The sequence below is a fragment of the Plectropomus leopardus genome, chromosome 8, assembly GCF_026936395.1.
Source record: "Plectropomus leopardus strain MGB_pleo_1.0 chromosome 8, ASM2693639v1, whole genome shotgun sequence".
NCBI classification, from domain to species: Eukaryota; Metazoa; Chordata; class Actinopteri; order Perciformes; family Serranidae; genus Plectropomus; species Plectropomus leopardus.
Window position 1 is genome coordinate 12992075 of NC_142183.1, and position 19638 is coordinate 13011712.

Here is a 19638-nt window from a genome sequence, read left to right on the forward strand (position 1 = left end):
TTTGTGGTTTCCCATTTTTAAAGCTTAATTTGGCATTGTGGCTGACACCATCTTTGAATTTTGGAGCCAGAAGTGACCATATTTGGTGGAGAGGGTGGAGCTACCCCTAATATTAGCTGTTAGCTTGCCAAGTCCTTAAAAAATTAGCTATAGACACTGAAACAGTGTTTTGTACTAGGCTGTAATAGTGTTTTTTTTCTGCTGTGAAGTTGGACATTTTAAAATGGGGGTCTGTAAGGATTGAAGCCATCCTCAAGTGGCCATTAGAGGAACTGTAGTTTTCATAAAAAGGCACAAAAAGGCGACTGTTTGCTCAATACAACAGCGATTGCTTCAGCATGGATGCTGTAATGGCATCAGTTATATCAGAACTGGAAAATCTTTCTTTATTGAAAGAAGAACAAGAACTGCACTGAAGCATATGTGATGATGACAGTGATAGATAGATGGTTCATCCAGTCACCTGCTAAGTATCTCTTTAAGTGTGCCTACACTTTGCCAAACAGTTTCCAATTTTGGCTTCTCATTTAGTTCTCTGCGACGAACCATCTGGCGCATCAAGTTAAAAAGTAAGTGCACCAAGAAAAGGCATAATTATTATATTTTAAAATGTCACACAAACACAGAATCCACTCAGGTAGAAGGGACAATGGGTGATTTTAATTATACGAACATGTGCTCTTATAACATTTAACCTGAACATACATATACTGTGTAACTGACTAACTGTCGCAATGCCTTGTTTTTTGTATATTTCCAATACAGACCATTACATTGTATGTTTTTATTTTTTCGTTCATCTCCTCAGATGAGTTCAGTCAAACTCCTTCGACCACGTCTTAACGGCATTCTGTTCAAGCTGACGTTTGAGGAGCAGGTGAATAACATCCGGCCGGACATCATGAATGTGACGTTTGCCTGCGAGGAGGTGAAGAAGAGTGAAGGCTTAAGCAAACTCCTGGAGTTGGTGTTGATGGTTGGAAATTACATGAATGCTGGCTCAAGGAATGCCCAGACGTTTGGTTTCAACATCAGCTTCCTATGCAAGGTAACACACTACACACATTAACATCATGTTGAGAAAATGCTATATGGCCAATTTTAATGTAACTGCTTCAGAATACTATTACGACTGGCTTGAAAGACGGAGCATAAGGAAGGACACAGCATCGGGTTAGATGAAAAGGAATAACATATATTTTTTTTAAAAAAGGATCAAATAAGAGAACATACAAAAAGCTTGGTCTTGTGTCAAGGAGCCAGAGTGTGTGGACAGAGTAAGGAGCAGCTTATATACAGTACGTAGACCTTTACCCAGGTGCCCTCAATCAGTCTTAAGTGAGCTGCTCCTAGAACACAAAGACATAAAGCAGACACTCACACAAGCAAAGCAGTAACAGGACACAGAATGACAATATTAGTGTGTATTGTATGAATCCTGGCTGTAAACCGATTTCCCTGTAAGGGTCAGTAAAAATGTGGCTGACTGGACGTGTAACAAATACTTTTGATTTTCATTTATTCATATTTGTCTAATGAACAAATGAGGTCCAATCCAAGCCACAAGAAATCACTTAGGAAGTTTAGAGAATGTGTTACCTGACATGAGTCCTTGAGGGTTGCAGGTGCATGAAGTAAGACATAAGTGCACAGCAAATGACTTGATAAAGAAAGAGATATAGAGAGACAAGGTCAGAGAAAGAGAGAAAAACATATCAGATGAGCAAGTGTTCTTGGTGGAGGGAGGTTGTCAAGTGATTTTAAGACTAAGTGGAATTCTGCTGAGGGATTCTGCTTTTCCACCATCGCAAAACCACAGAAACAATTTTAGATTGAGATTTGGTGCCTCACGGTGATGGCAGGATGCGTACATCATCATAAACTGATGATCTTTTAACTCAACCTTAATATGCAAAAAGTAGTTATACATGTTTAAAAGCAGCATTTCAATGTCCTCTGCTCTTTATGTATCACACATTTGTTTGACAGTAATTGAGATAAGGCTGCACCAAATACAATACAATAGAGACATGCTCGCAAGATTTTTCTGCTGAATGTGGAAAGAGATAAAAACAGATGTGGCATTTATTCAGGCCTTTTGTAAGCACGACCCAAGTACTTTTCAGAGACTAGAGCTATACTGTGCCTTTCTAATGAAGACTGTTTCAATACAACAAATAACGACCGTGATGAGGCGTGGAGTGCAATCAAACTCGAGCCAAAAAAAGACAGCGTCTGTGTCCGCTGGCAGGTAAAATCACAGCGTGCAGAGGTGTTAAAGAGAGGACTGGCAGCGTGCACACACAGCTATACCAAGCACCACCAAGCTCTTGTAGCAGACCTGTCCAGTTACACACACACATACACAAAATGACATCAGGCAGGCAGTGAGGCAAGAGGCTTTCTTACACTGTTCTGAGAGGAGAGTCCTTAAGCAGACAGAGCAACGGTTCATCATGTCACAATTAAAAGTGGGTTTTAAGTTCGGATTTTAAAAGGGTAAAAAAAAATCACAACAGCATGATGACCTATAAACTTGGACCGTTTAATAGGAAAATGTTTATTTATTAACACAAATAATGATATTGTAACACATTTTTTAGTTCTTGTCAGACTTTAAGCTGCTTTTCTATAAATTCTGTTGGTTTTTAAACATTTTAAGCCCACAAAAGGACTTCACATTTATGGAGTCTTGGAACTGATGTACAATATTTTTACTGATGTGGTACCAGGAATTGCCATATCGATCAGACAATGATTTTTTGCAATACTGCATATGGCATACACATATTTGGACACATTTTCTTAGCAGCTCTATTTCTAAGATGATGTGTTCATCTCTAATTTCAAATTTAGTTATTTTTTTAAACACAAGAAAATTACATTTTTGAAATTCACAGAATTCTGTTTGAAAAATTAGGTTCAAGTTATAGAAATTAAATGAACATTTAAAAACTCCCTTGAATAGTTTTTTTTTTGTTTGTTTAATTTATGTTTGAAGATTCCTTGAGGATCTTTTTTTTGACATATCTTATTTGGAGAGAAAGAAAATATAGCAAAATCTTCAGTAAAAACCTATCCCAAACATTCCCACATGCATAACACTTCTAAAAAGATTTTAAAAAATCTAGTTTTCCTAAACATCTAACTGTCTTCTATGCCAACTGCTTATAGGATAAAGATCCAGAAAAGCAGGTATGTCTACAAAATCAGCAACGTGTCAACAAATTAAGATTTTATTGAGAGCCAAAAATTCACTTTGCTGTCTTGTCCCTTTAAAGTTGCTTTGGGACTGTGGTGCTGTGTAGCACAGGCAGCGGCATTCAGTGTCTTATTTAATTGATGATAAAAGCGATGAGAATATTTATTGGGCGGCCTATAGAGTGCTTGGAGAACTCGTGGGGGTGCTGAAGAGGGGGCAAGTATGCTCCCAGCACTGCCTAAGATTGGCAATGAAGCTGTGGGGATAAACAACCAAAATGAGTTGCAAAATCCATCTTTTAGGCAGCCTGTGAGAGATTGTTTAACACTTTTCTTTCTGCCATTTTTCTCAAACTCTGCTGTTCTGCAGCAGCGCTACAACTGTTATGAGTGGGGGAAAAAAGGATATATCCTAAAGCATCATGTCCAATGGATCAGCCGTGTCATGTGGAAACACTCAACATGGGATTTTTCCATATGGGAGAGCTAAGTGTGAATGCCAAAAGCCACCGCCTTACACGCACATTTGAAAGCCAGCAATCTTGCAGGTGTAAAAAGGGCTTTAGTACGGTGGATCCAGTGTGCCTTTCGTGTTCCTGCAAGCTGACTGAATCAGTGTGGAGTGTCAGTGTAGAGCCTGGTAATGCCTCAGGGGGCTGATTGGGCCATTATAGATGGACAAGAAAAAAAGTCTGCTTTCTCACTTTAGTCAATCAAGTAAATGGCCCCCTGGGTGGCAGGTCTAGGGTACCTAATGGGCTCATCAGGGAGGAGGTGGTTGATGATGGGAATGAGCAGCAAGAGGAAGGGCAAATGCTGACCCACCTTCAGCCCTCCACTACAGCCCCACGTCCTGCCAAGGACACCCAAATCTCTTGGGAGCCAGCCTGGTCACATGTATTCTGCAAGCTGAACATTCGTTCTGGTTTTAAAAGGACAGTGGTGAAATGTGGATCTCATGTAAATGTAGTTTGGTGTGAAAAATATATGAAAAATACATTATAGGCAAGACCCAGTTAAATGAAAATACATTTTTACCTGTTTTAATCCATTGTCCCTATGTTTATTGATAATTTATGAATTGTTATATGTCAAGCAAATGTAAAAAAAATCAATATCAGAGTATTTTCACATAAAACATTGGTATTTTCTTTTCCTGTAGCACCAGGTAAAATGGTTTAGGGGTCTTTACCAAGTTTATCCAATCAGATGAGACATTAGAAAGCCATACCTGTCATATAAAACTACATTTCACAGCCTGTGGGTCAGGCCCCCAGGACAGCAGCTCAGCCTTATGGACAGTTTTTCCCAGTGGTCTCTTGCACTATTGCAGTGAAAAAATCACCTGTGGCCCAAAAGGCATTTTTCCCTCTAGCGATTTAAAAATCTGTGATATCATCACTATATGAGCAGAGTGGGAACTAGAGGGTGGAGCCAGTGGGCTAAACACTAATGCACAAATTCAGTGAGCCACACACTGCTGAAATGAACCCGTAAGCTAAACATTTTGTTTGGTGTCTGGACCAGTCATGATCTCCATATAAAGACATGGTCATATAGCAAACAGAGCCCTATCGAAAGAGACTGGAAGAGATATGCCTACCCTCTTTTATCCGCCCAATCAAATGCTGAGGATTTGATATAAATCACTTTTGTAACTGTACACCATGTAAATAATCCATTCCAGTACATCACAGAACAGAAACTGTGATGTTGTAACTTAAGTTTCACTTTTGCTGAAATAACTTTTCTGAAGAATATCTGTTTTGTGAGAAAATGGCATAAAAATACACTTGATGATTAAGAATATAGCAGAGCCTGTTTCCATAATGAAACATATTGGGTAAATGAATAAAACCATCTGCTGCATGACTCAAAAACAAAGAAATATTGTTTCTCTTGGGGTTTATCCCTGCCTCGCAGAGGGAAAAACACTTTCACAGGCTCTGCTTAATAATTGATGACCACATGGCAGTGATTTGTGTTCATTTTAAGTTGAACAGAACTATCAGGCTACCTATTAGGCACTTAACTTGGTTATTAGGGAGTCATCTAATGGGCGTCAATGTGACGTTGTTTCCTGCTTTCAGAATATAGTATTTTGATCGCTGACATCACTATTGCAATTATCCGTGTTATTACACAAGTCATCTTCACAGCAAATAGAAAAATGTAAGTCACTATGTTCTCTGTGTTCACAGAACTTGTGCTCAACTGTGGCCTTGTGTGCTTTTCTGTTAACCACATATACTATCTTTACTTTTCTTCTTCTAATTTGGCATAATATGTAGCTATATGAGCAACTGTAGAACATTTTGTCCTTGTGGTGCAGCTCCATCTGCAGAAGTTAAATTGAGCAATCAAGGGCAGAATATCCTTCTGTTAGCGTAAGGCTTCTATATTCCCATTCCCCCTTCTTCTGTTATTAGTTAATTATTGTTTTATTTATTTATTTTCAATCTGGATATGTAAATGGATGTGTGTTTGCTTGTAATATACCTTGCCACTCTAAACGATGAATATATTGGAACACATTGCACTAACTAGTGAGGGATTTGAAATAATACTACCTCAAGGCAATTTATGTTATGAAAGATTGAATGATATCACTTTCAGCAACTCGGTAATGAAGCAGCATTTTTCCATCTCTTTCAAATGAACAGATTTGTTTGAAGAAGAAACATTTATAAACACTCTATCCAGCTCCACCATTAAAACATAATGGGATAAGACACATTGTAAGCAGCAGGTGTAAAAAATGGCAGCCATTAAAAGGCATTTTATATAGGTGGTGTTAAAGAGGAGATTTAGGTAGAACTCCAGGTAGCCTAAGCTCTTAAAGTAGAGTATTCCAGAGCTTAGGATCTCTGACAGTAAAAGCCGTTTTCACGTTTGGATTTTAGCACAAACTCAAAATGGCCAGGACAGGGGATGGACTAGGATTAAAAAATGGCCCTGGACTTTGACACAGACCAGCTCACCACAACCTGTGCACAGATGCTCCACAGCCCCTGGCACAGTTCTCACGATTCCTTAAAGCTGCATTGACTGGAATTCCTGATGTAAAATCGTGTGAAAATAACATCAGCACCTTGGGTTTTATGTAGGATTCCCCCTGCCCTTACAGAGGCCCTTAGCAGAATGTGTTACTACTACCAACAACAGCTCTTTTTATCTCTACATGCCATGTTAAAAAATACAGTACATTTGCTTCTGCCAGATAAACTAGTCTCCTTGTAAATGATCTAAAGCAGTGATTCTCAACCTGGGGTCCTTGAGGGTGTTCCAGGGGGTCCCCAGAAAAAGAGAATAGTTTATTTCTACAATTTAATTTACTATAGAAGTGAGACCAATGTGAATAAATCCCCTCTCAAATTGGACAAAAAACACCCACTAACATCCAGCTTTTGTATTTAATGGGAAAGGTTACAATCAGCATTCATGCTCAGGACAAATGACTGCAGGTTACGGGTATTTAGCTGTTCCAGCTGCAGTCGGCTCCAATTGTAAGTGATTAAATTTATGGCAGCAGGTGGACATGCAAATTTTAGCCCCTTTTCTAGTGCAATACAATGATGAGCTGCCACAAAATACCACCCCTCTCTGTTCAAGCAGCACTCAAACAAAAAAGTAACCACCGTCACCTTTTCGCTGGCCTCCAAGCTGCTCTCAGCTGTTTACTAACCTGCTTTCTGGCCTGTTGGTGATGTGTAATGTGACACGGTAGGGGAAAAAAAAATAGAAAAGTATACTCATGTATGGTCACTAGCAATGGGAAGCAGCCCATAGCCTCCTTTTAACATGTTTTTCTGTGTCAGAAAACCTGCGAACATGCAGTTACTTTGGAAGAAAGGTATGAGTCAAAGGGGTGACCTTTCTGATACTGGGTTTTCACCTCCACGGCTGTCTCCTCATGTGGTTGATAACTGAAGAATTCTGGGCCCTATCATATCCAGCAACCAACATTTTTTCACATGGAGGTCCCTGAAGCTAAATCTTATCAAATGGGGATCCGTAACCTGATGCATATCAGTTTAGGGGTCCTTGACACAAAAAGGTTTAGAACCACTGATCTAAAGTGTTACCTAATTGTGTAGGGGCCACCTCAATTACATAAATGTATGTAACATTTACCATATGACATTATAATGTTAGAGCTTCATGTGTTTGCTAAACCCTCTAGTGCTTCCAGACTGTGGCCCTCAGAATTTTGCCATATCTGTATCTGCTCTACACATTTTATTTTTTATCAGTATTACAGTATTGAATAGGACAATATCAGACTTTTAAGACTCACAGGCTGAGGCGATAGCACAGATGTGTTGATTGTGTATAAAACCAACCTTGGGGCCCCTTGTTTAGCCGATGAAACCCATTTGTTATTGAACTTCATTATATTAAAGGTTATTTTTTTTTGGGAGGGGGGTGGGGTTCATGCCCTTTAGACAGTAAAATATCCTGATTTATTACAAGGAGCAGATCAGTTCAAAATAGTTTTGACAGAGGTTTTTCTTCCCCACACATTCAAAAGATGTGCCTTTGCTGTAAGATGACAGTGTTCATTGCAGTTTGCAGTAAACTACTGAAGTTCTTTCTGTTTTGAGGAATACAGAGTGCGGCATAAAAAGGAGAGAAAATGCAATATGTTGCTGATCAGGCACCTGAGTCCGCCAAAATACAACAAAGGATTAAACTACACAGTGTTTATGCTTCACATTTTGTTTTTAAAGCTTCATCTTTTTTGTTTCTTTTTTTTTTTTTTTAATCGTCCCAGACTTTCTTTAAAATTAAAATTGAAAGCACTAATTATACAATACAAATTATTTCATTAGAGTTGTACATATTAAAAGTACAGACTTGGGTAGAGTGTATTTATGAATTAGTGAATATGTATGCTGTGTGGACTTGGTCCAGTCTTATTATGTCAATGGTATTCACCTCACAATGCTAATATGCCTCCAGTTTCATCAGATAATTTTAATGACTGCCTTATTACCTGAAACAACATGGTTTCTCTGCTCAGACCCGCCGCACTCAGTAAAACCCCACAGAGTGCCCATTGTCCTCTCCTGTGTGTGCACTTTATTAATCCAGGTTAAAGATACCAGCCATTAACATTTTTTATCAGAGACCAAAGTATGAAATAATCCAGAGATATTTAGTATATTGTACCACAGTACCACATTATTTAGAATTGTTACCTCAATAAATAAACTGTTTCCTAACATCCACCGACTCGTTAAATGTTTTTTTTTTTCCTTTTACCTCTCCCAGGTTACCCTGTCTTTATTACATATTACTAATATTAGTTAGCAGATGAAATCAGCGTACCAGAGATGCACCTTTTTGCGTAGTAATGACAGCTTTGGGTATAACAATAAACAAATTAAAATTTAAAATCCATGAAATTAAATTGTGATTACCCAACGTGAGCAAATGATTGATCCTCATCTAATGAAAGTATGTGTGTTATTGTGCCGGTGTGCCTCTGGCTGCCTGTAATTGTTTCAATTCACCATTGCCTAAATGTGAGCACTTGCTTGTGCGTGCGTTGGCGTGTGCACACGTGTGTTTGCATGTGCACACATGTGGGTATGTCCAACTGCAGGCTGTTTACAGCATGGATATTATCAGTAGGAGTACACAGAGGTGGGTTGTGCTAATTAGTTTTCCCAGCATGCCGTTCGAACAGCATGGCAATCACGGTGGGAAATGAATATGGAACAAGTTTCCTATGCACTGATGTGGAGACGCCGGCTTCTGTGTACGAGTGCGCACACACTTGGCAAACACAGTGCAGTGCTTTCATTCAAACTTTCCAGGCACATTACTTAATTCTCATGGGTGCACTATCATTTTACCTGTGTATGTAATGTATCTTCTGTACAGTTTATGCATGTATGTATTGTTTTTCAGACATCTGTAATTTGACATAAACGTATGTTAGGTCTCAAAATGCATTTTTATTGTGTGTCCTCTTCATGTATTGTGCTTTTAACCAGTCCCTCGTTTCATACTGGAGATGGATAGAGCAGTTCACTAGAACCTTTTACATGCAGTTTCTATGTGATTTGCCCCTATAAAGGCATAAACCGAGTTTGCACTCGTCACCATAATTATTGCCACCATGTATGCACTTTAATCATCAAGCTGTGACAAGTGAAAGAGTGTGAAAATCTGGGTTAATTATGATTTTCTTTTTATAATTATTTTCTTGTTTCTTCTCCTTTTTTCTTAGCTCCGAGACACTAAATCCATCAGTCAGAATACAACACTTCTTCATTTCCTGGCTGAGAAGTGTGAAGAGACTTACCAGGAGATTTTGAGGTTTCCAGATGAACTGGAGCATGTGGAGAGTGCCAGCAGAGGTAAGTCTCTATGTCTTTGTGTACTGAGACCATCACACATGTGCACACATGTCCACAGGGCTGGGCAATATGGAGAAAATCAAATATCACAATAGTTATTACCAGATCAATATTGCAGCGATATTGAAGGGTTGGCTTGTGGTACTTTCACAAAACAATTACACAGTAAGATTTTTGATAAATAATCATCAGTTATCATGACTGTAAAGGCAAGTAATACAGCAGCCAGAACAGTCTGGTAAATTCAGTAACAATATTTTTACTGTAATGCAGCCTTTAAAAACAGGAAAACATTTGGTGAACTATATTTATATTATGGAAAAGCTTATCATTTCTCTTCATCATAAGAAAAAATGTGTTCAATGAGTTCTGGACCAAGTGGGTGAAGCACATAAGACCCTTTATTTTGAGGAAGTATCGGATAATGGCCTTATTCTGTTGTTTTAATCGAGCAAACTACATGGACTTCTATTCTACTTTTTCTCAAGTAACCATTTTTCATAGCTTTTATATATACACTTAATTTCCTCCAATTTGTACAAAATCTGAACAGCAGTTGAAATTAAACTGGTTGTTCTGATGTATGTTTTGTAAAATGAACTGCCGTCCCCCAACATTAAAATAAATAGATTAACTAATTAATTAAAAAAAACAGGAAAGGACAACACATACGATATAGCGATATTCAAAATCAATGATGTCTAAGCTCATATTGTGGCATTGATAAAATATTGGTATACTGCTGAATCCTTCATTTACATTATAAAAGCTGGTAAAAAAAAGATATTTGTGGCTGATGCAACAAAAAGATATCCATCAATTCATTGTGGTATATTCATTAATTTATTCTAGTTTCTTTTCAGCAAACTTTCACCCTTTACTTGTCCCTTGACGACAGCTAGCACTCACTCTTTGTGACAGGAATAGAGTTGTTTGTCTGACCACACTGTCATTCAGCCTGTCAATAAACTAATTCCACTCTAATTCTATTCTCAAGCATTTGGTTGAATCCCTGCAGGCTTATTTACTTTGTTAGTCTCGTAATTGGTTATTTAATCTAATTCAACTAATTATGCACTTGACTGAGGCTGCCAGCCAATGTGTAAGTGGACTGAATAGTCTTCATGTGCTCTATATATTTAGATGCCTAAAATGTGCAAATTTTGTATTATATCAACTTTGTCGTTTCATAGAAATGAATTATTCAAGAAGACGCCAGTTAATTGACAGAGGACTCAGGAACTATTTAAAGAGAAGGGATGCAAAAAGAAAAAAAAACAGTTTGCTGTGGGCACACCACGGCTCTTTTGTTTCATTGATCATCACATTCAGTCAAACAGGGTTCTTGACATACTGTGACGTTGAGGTGGACCTCATGTTTACATTTTGAGCCATTAAAAGAATAACGCCTGTCAGTCAATTAGAGGAGGGGTTACCACTTTTGTATGTATTGATCTTATTTTTTAAAAATTCAAGTGTTCTTTCTCTTATTCGTTAGCATTTCCACACTGTATTTTAGTTGTTTTAGTTTATATATTTGACATTGTGCTTAGCATGTTGAAGCAAGGTAAATGATAAAGAGCCTTAAATAATCCCCTTCATTAGATTTATTTTGAGGCACAAAGGAAGACTGTGATTTGAGGCCGTGTGCTGAATCGCACCATGTCTTTGAAAAGCTTTTACTGTCTGTTGAAACAGAAGAGCGTTTCTGAATTATTTACCACCATCTTCAGATCCTTTACAAGCTTTTGGTCTCGTACAAGGTAAACTGGCTGAAGTAAATTAAACAAAGCTACCTTTTCAGCTTAGTACACAGTGCACTTTAACATGGAGTTTAAAACTGCTTATAAATGAAAGCCTTCTCAGACAAGTGTTTTTTGAACTTCTACTTTACATTTGTCTCTTTTCTCAACCATCCTTTACTTTGTTTTCAGTCTCTGATGGAAAAACTTTCCTCCAACTTACTGTCGTGACTTGAATGAATAGAGTGATTTCTCTGCAATCAAACCACAATTCTGCCTTGAAGATTGTAGTAAATGCTACCTTTTATTATTTATTCAGACAGCCACAGTTTGAAAAATGTTAACTGATTATTTGTAAACCTATTGGCCATTTACTAAGGCAATGAACACTTTTCCCTTCATATTGTAAGAAATATACACTATAATTAATATTTACCCTTGGGATTCCATAGTAAGTAAATAATGTACAACACAAAAAAATACACCCACACCCAAAATATATAGAAGACATAAAGTGAGACTTTTAACAGTGAAAACTTAATCTTCTTATTGGTTAACAGGGTTAGCATACACCCTTAAAGAGCCTTAAACTGCATTGAATTCAATCATCTAAAAATAAGGCTTTCATCAGTATGAAAATGGCGTAAATTAATCTTTCAAAAGACTTAAAAAAAAGATCGACTCATAAAATCCTTCTTCTCATGCAGTGGTATTTTTGATGGTGTATCATAAAATCTCAGAATGATTGATAAGTTTTCATTTGTATCTTAATACGTTACCTAATGCCTCTTAATAAGAGTCAGATAGATCAGGATAGTGGAACCAGCAACACTCGTTTTGTTTCTGGCTGGGATGCTCAGAGCAGAAGATCCATTGTCGGCTAGCTGGCTGTCTCTGTAGCCTGGTCGACATTGGGATGTGCAAATTCAATAAAAACTTTTTGTTTAACCAAGATTTTCCGGCATGGCTGAAACTGGTGGTGTTTTTTAAAATCGGCACATTGGGAATTAAGATGCCTTAAGCTGTGGAAACCCTCGGTAAATGGGAAAAAAGAAATTCAGCATATCTACAGACCAGCCTGCGGGCCTCATGTGATTTCTGATTGTTGATTGTCAGAGGCTAATGGGCGGCTGACATTAAGGGACGCTGACAGTGATGTTGGGGATTCAAATGTAATCAAATAGCCATCTACAGTGGTGGAAGTTGTACAATTAATGTACTTCATTGATAAGTGCAATCAGGCCTGGATAATTTACCTGGGAAATCATAATTTTTCCTGCCCTGATTGGCTGCTTCAGACTTTCACTCATCTAGTGCACAGTTTCTTTGACAAACTAGATTGCTACCTTTCCGTCGTCTGGACACAATTTATATATTTTTAATGCATGTTTTCCCCACAATAGTTCCAAATGTATTTAGTTTTACAGCAGGCCTATACATATTTAGGTTGAGGTTGATTGCTAATTACCGTTAATTGCATCATTGATTCTTCAATCTTTTGTCTCGTGGCCAACCGCAGCATTTAGTGTTAATGATCACAGGTAGCAATAAAGTCTGTTTTAGTACTTTCAGTGCAGATGTCTTTTACCAACAGACTATCTGCTGGTATTAAATTTATCACTGGAACGTTTAAATGCAGTGGAGTAACAATTGTTTTAGTCAATATGCTTGACTAGAATGGTGCAACTAATTTAGTATTTGCTTACTGTTATGACCATGATGTCTTGCACATCTTAAATGTACAGCATGTAGTACTACAGGTCGCTGCAATCAAGAGACTTTCTGTAATTTCTATGTTATTTTATTTACTCTAATCTTGCCACCCCTCACTCCATGCTCACAGTGGATGCAGAAAAATGTCAGTTGTTGCGCAGTCGCCTAGTTGTTCACACCAGAAGCACATTTCTCAGTGCAGATCAGCAAATGATCTTCCCTACTCCTCTCTCATCATCTCTCTTGCTCTTTGTGTGGAGACAACTTACAAATATGTGGAAAAAGTAAGCATGGGATGCATATTTCATCATACTTTTGCTAGTTTTCTGAAACTACCACATTAGATTATGAGCCTGCTGTTGGGCTCCACACCGCACAACATCCAGTGTGAAAAGCCCAATTGGTTAACATCTCTCTTAAAGGATGCAGATAAAGCTCCAGAGGAAACCAATGTGCTTTTCTGCTGCTTCCGCTTCCAGTGAGAACATTGCATTACTCTCTTTCCTTGCTGACAGCTATATGGGTTTTTCTTTCAAAGGCTAAAAGTTACCCAAAAACATCTGATTGTATTTCTTATTACATCAGAAATCAGTTTCCTCATAGACCAGCCCCAGAGCAGAGGAGAGTGAGTGTCCTGATGGAAGCTAGAGGATAACATTAACTAAGTCCAGCACATAGAGATGCTCCCACAGGAGACTCTTCCTCTCTTCTAGGATTCAGACATTATCAAAGCTTACCTGTATCAAGGTCACTTTTGATTAAAATTCACATGATTATATAAGAGGGCAGGGGCATCGAGTTGCAGATGATCCAGAGAGAACCTGGAGAAAGAAAAGGGCCGTGCTTTAAAATGCGCTGTGGAAGCATGGCCTCACTGAGCAGAAAATAATTGTGTTTATCTTTATCATGTAAGTGGAATAAGCACGTTTTCATTAAATTTTTATCTGTTCAAACTGTTTTTAAATCCAAATGAAATTTAGGCCTAATTAAAAACACATGCAAGGTGTCTAAAATTTAGTATTTTCTATTTCAGTTTTAGCAATTAAACTGGTTATTCAATGTGCAGATTTGAGCCTATGCCTATTTATTTCTCAAACTGTTCCACCACATAAAGACTGCAACATTTTATGAACACCACCATGAATTAATTTTCGTTGCTAATTAAATTAATGTCTGATCAGTGTTATTTCTTCCTGTATAATTACGGACACAAAATGCTTCACAATTACAGTTTTTGTAACACAGGAGTCTTTCAGCATATTCTCCCATTTTCATACCAAAGTGAGCCAGTAAAATGCTTGATAGCCACTTTGAAAACCATCCTGCCTGCATCAGTACAGTCATGAAATCACAACATGAGAATAACTACTTGTTTACTAGATGTGAACTTAACTTCACTCAGATAATTTGCATTCAGTCAACCAGTTTTTTTTATTGCAGTGTTGGTGGAGGTGTTTTAGATTTTCTGCTAAATAAATCATAGCAAAAAAAAAGTAGGGACGTTTTTCTAATTATTCTGGATCTATTGTACTGTAATACCCCAGTATTATAACTTTCTTTGGACAAAGTGCCTTTCAAACGAATTATATGTAATGAGGTTTTGCTCAGTATAATGTAAAGCAGCACTTTGCCTTTGCTTTCTTGTATCTGGTTTTTCTGGTGACAACGCCTCCCCATCTTAATTACCTTCATCAAGGAGGTTGTTAGCAGCATTTCTGAAAAAAAAGGAAATGAATACTTAAAAGATCGTAATTAAAATTTCTTGAAAAGTTTGGCAAGGGGCAAAGAGACAAGTTCTTGTTTTTCAATACATATAACACCACCACTGTTGCCTTCGACAAAGCTCTTTATAATCTGTACTGCACATTCATTGATCATCATACAAATTAATCTCTCTGCAGTAGTATGTAGTATATTTCGCTGCAAATCCAGACCTATAAGCAATTTTAAAACCTCAAATTGTATGTCCATTTTTAAATCAACCTATAGTGCATTTTGATAATTGTGCTGCCTTTGCAAAGGTGTGTGGTCAGCACTCTCTTATTTAATGACAGTGTTTATATCCTTCAATTCAACACAAATTTTAAACAAAAAAGAGATGCAGCAGTAAAATGCATTCCTTTTAAAACCATGTATAACTGTCTCTATGATGTGTATTTACCATACAAATAAATCATGAGTCTTGAGGCATAAGTAAGTTTTTGCGTTTGAAATGTTAAAACCTTGAACACTTTTTGGTTTGTTGAGACTTAATAAAGATTTTTTTACTTTTTATTTTACTCACCAGAAAGAAAAGTAAGCACATAATTGGTCGGTCTGTCTTGCCCTTCGGTCAGTAAACGCAAGAAAAATGCTGCTCTACTTTTTCTTCTAAAACCATTGATTGAAGAATGGAGGTAAAATCATTACAACCTGAAGAAGAGACAAGGACAGTTCTTGACAGTATTTTTCACCAGCAACTACAGTATCACTTTTCTTCAGTGAAGAGCTGCTAAAGAGACACCTAGATCACATTTCACTTTTTGATAACAGCAGGCACTTAAAGAAAAGCATAACAACAGTCAAGTTGTAACGGTGTTATACAGTGCTGAATGAATTTGGTGATTTGTTAGTTGTGAGCAGTTTCCATGTAAGAAACAACACTTGGTCTTTTGCATAGGAGTAAGTGCTTGACTTTGGCTTGATAGTCTATGTACATGCAAACATGTATTTCTGCGCTGGATAATTTTATCAGGTATGCTTACATTTTTCCCTTTTTTAATAGACGTCAATTTGTTGCCTGGAAGTTTGTCTGTCAAATCCAGCCTGTTGCTCTCCCTTATGAGTCCAATTCAGCTTTTATTATTGGCTTTGCATCCAAACTACAACCACATTTCGCTGTGAGCTCCATCTCTTTTTGAGCAGAGGATTGGTAGCCTCTCCTGCCACCATACCATCTTTGATCTCTACTGATAAATCACTCTGAGAGATGAAGGATTTGAAGGAGGTCTTGGTTGCTGAAAGGGGCTCAGGCCTCCTCCTTGAAAATGAATTGATTTTTTTTTCATCTCCTTCCCCCAAAATGACTTGTCACACCAAGCAAACACATGCGCCACTGCCAACTGGAGTTTGTAAATATATACAGTACATTCTTGATTTGCCTTCAGTGATTATTGTGGTGACACAGGAAAGCATCAGTTGCATTACAGTATGTGGCAGTCTATTTAACCTTTATTTAACCATGAGAGTCCGAGATTTTGTTTCAAGGAATGCCTGGTCAAGACAGGCAGGAGCAAAAATTAAAACACAATACAGAGAGAAAACACAAAAAAAGACAAAACAGTAAAAATCAAGAGAAAGGAAAACACAATTCAAAAGAGAATTTAAAAAGAAGGGATTAAAAGAGGTAGTTTTCGTAACCATTTAATTTAGAACATTGGCATCTTGAGAAATCTGTTTCCACTTATTTCATTTTAGATTTAAAAGCATGTAAGAACATTAATTCTTTATGCTTGAGGTCATACTGCAACATTTTCCATCCTGGGGTGCAGTATCCACAAAGTATACATTTCTAATTTTTGGAATAAAAGCATAAAGAAGTCTGTAGTCCTTTATCTTTCCAATCCTGGTATATTGTATATACGTTGTTATTTTATCAGTGAGCCATGCGACCATATTATTCTTATTATTAATATTGTTATTATTATTATTATCGTTATTATTGTTATTATCGTTAATTTACTATTTTGATATATCCCTAAATAGGTTCAGGTAAACACTGAGGCTGGCACTCGACAGGTTTGAGATATCAGATTTGCAAGTAATTTCTCTGTATAACTGATACAGTTTACTTTGGGGACCATACGCTAATTACTTCTTTTTCTCTTTACTTTGCCTCTTCCGTCAACATTCATTTTGTTGTGCAGCAGGTTTTAAAAAAATGTACCTATATCACTGAGCATACACTTTAAAAAAATTCAATCGTTGCCTCGGTTTCAAGCTCAAACTCTTATAAAGAGTAAAAGTCTCTCATAATTTCTGCATTATTTTCCATTCCTCTACCTTTTTGTATTTTCAATGGTTAGTTCCTTAACTTGGAAATGACCCTGATATCTTCTTTCCATTTTAAGTGTAAAAAAAAGTAAAAACACTGAATTTGTTAGCATTCACTAATTAAAGCTCACATGAGTCTTGGCTATGGGTCCTCTATCAGTAGCTCATGGACTTGTTGTCTAACGATAGTGTGATGGTTGTATAGCTGAAAGCTAGTTATCAAATCAAAACAGTGCAAAAACATTTTCCGTCAACCCCCCTCTGCCTTATCCTTCTTGGATGAAGCACCACTAAAAGAGTCCAATCGATACTGAACATTTACCATGTGTGCTGTATCTATAGTATTTATTTTCAAAAAACAGATATCATCATTTGAATCTATTTTCCCTTTCTTTTTTTTGCACTCCAAGGGAATATTGCTGAAAGTGGTGACTGGTTATTAATTTGAAGAATCTGCTCCTGCAAATGAACTCTTCATATAGTGTATGAATGTACTATTGAATATTGAGACTATAACCATTTGAAATGTAGTCATAGAATCCACTATTTTCATACCCCTGACCTCATCTTAATAGCACCGCCAAAGCCTTGAGAGAAGTGTCATTGGCCAATTTGCCTTGTTAAATCCCCCCCAGAGATGAATATGTGGGGCCTGACAATGGGAACTAAGTCTGTGTGGTGATTCCACTCAATCAGTGGCGCACTGACAATCTGTCTTGACAATCCGGGAAAAGAGGAAATATGACACAAATGTTCTCATAAATCTATTTAGTATAAGGCATAGCCAAGGGCAAAGTACTTTGGAGCCTGTGAGAGAGAAAATGGAGAATGAGGGGAAGAAAAAAAAAGATGAACTCTGAGGATATTAATACCGCTGTGAATATATCTATTATCCACATTCATTTCAAGGCACTGCAGCATAATAAAGCAGTGCCCATTTCCCATTCAAACTCATAGCAGTACTTGGCTCTGTATTACGTAGACAAAATGCCTTTCTGGATGGGGTGGAACACAGAGGGAATCATTTGTCTTTTGGTTTTCAATAGAGTTTCAGGGAATCATGGGGTTGAGAAGCTATTCCCTCATGCCAGTCTGGGGAGGGTATCTTATTGAAGTCAGCTGCAGAAGCTTGAGGAAGAATGACCGTAATTCAAGCCAAACACTTAAGCACTTCTGCAACATGCACAAATGGTTTTTGCTAAAGAGATGTTTGTCTCAAGATTTATATGTGAAGTTGATGTAATTTCTCCATCATTTATTTCACAGCTGACGTGTGTTGAATCATAATATAAAAACTTAAGACAGAGGAGATAATGAGATTTAAGAAAAAATAAAATAAAAAAATAAAAACAGTTATTGAAGTTTTGGGAACATTTGAAAAGTGCATTGCTAGCAGCTGGGATGTGCAAGGAAAAAGCCAGCGGCTGGCTGGAAAGCACTATTTATAGACATTTTAATATTACATGCGATTTGTGTTCGGTGTCTGTTAAAAACTTTTCATTTAGAAGAGACCTGCCCTATTTTCTTTTCATATTTACCCTCTTTAAAAGCATCATCTGTTATTGAAATGCGTTTATTCCACTTTTTGCCATTTAATTTTTAAAATTATATTATCAGGGCCTCAAAATGTTAAGCACATCACATACACACTGTGCACACAGGTGTTTCTCTTTTTATTTAAATACTGCAGAGGAACAAAGAATTTTTTCTGTGTTTTAAAATAATGTTAGTAACAAACTATTATTTATTTTCATAATAGTAATGATAATATAATCAATGTTTGAACTACCCTAGAACTCAAATACCAATCCCAAAATTCTTAGGATAGAGATATGCACATTAACATTGAAGAAACTGTGGAAAATGCTTTAAGTTAAATGCACTGGTGACTGTTTGACCTAAAATATCATTCAGAATGTCATCTATTTCCTTGGCAACCTTCCTGATTTTATTCTATTTCCTACTTACCCTTATTGTGCCATTTTTCCAATTTTTGCCCAAATCACAACCTAAAATACAGCATATTTTACTCAGTGCTACTTTTCAAAAGGTTTGTAATCACCAAAGTTTACTCATCCAGAATGTAGTCCCTTTGGCAACATGGAGCCATTAAGACCTATAAACTAAATGTTTTACTGTTTACAGCAAGATGCAATGAAGATGATGAAATGAAATTATCTCCATAATTTGATTCTGTAAAGTTTTTATAGTAAATTAATATTTATACAAACAGAAACATAAATCCTTGTAGCATTAGAGAGATCAGTTTGATTCAATGTGATATAATGAAATGCTTTTAGAGCCTTAATGTATGTGGACAGACTAGTATGCCGCTTCTTCTAATTTGATTTTTTTGTGTTTTGTAAATAGGTGTTTTAATAGCTTTTTTGTTGTTTTCTTTTTGGCATCTAAATAACTGACTGATGCTTATCTATAAATATCTTGGAGACGGAATTAATGATTGTGAAAGAGGAAAACCTGGTAAAAAAACTGTCACTGGGAGTCACATTGCACACTTTTAATTTGTTTCAGTTGCCCTGAAAGTAGAGAATGTGTAATTTGCAGGTATGCACCATTCCTTT

The 19638-nt window shown here is 37.0% G+C and overlaps 1 protein-coding gene across 1 annotated transcript in view; it reads left to right on the plus strand.

Annotated features, from left to right (window-relative positions):
* Window positions 1–19638, plus strand: part of diaph2 (diaphanous-related formin 2) — a 462996-nt gene that overhangs the window by 279581 nt on the left and 163777 nt on the right. The window contains 2 exon segments of the mRNA XM_088080903.1: window positions 809–1048; window positions 9440–9569. Of these exon segments, the coding sequence (XP_087937029.1) occupies window positions 809–1048; window positions 9440–9569 (370 nt within the window).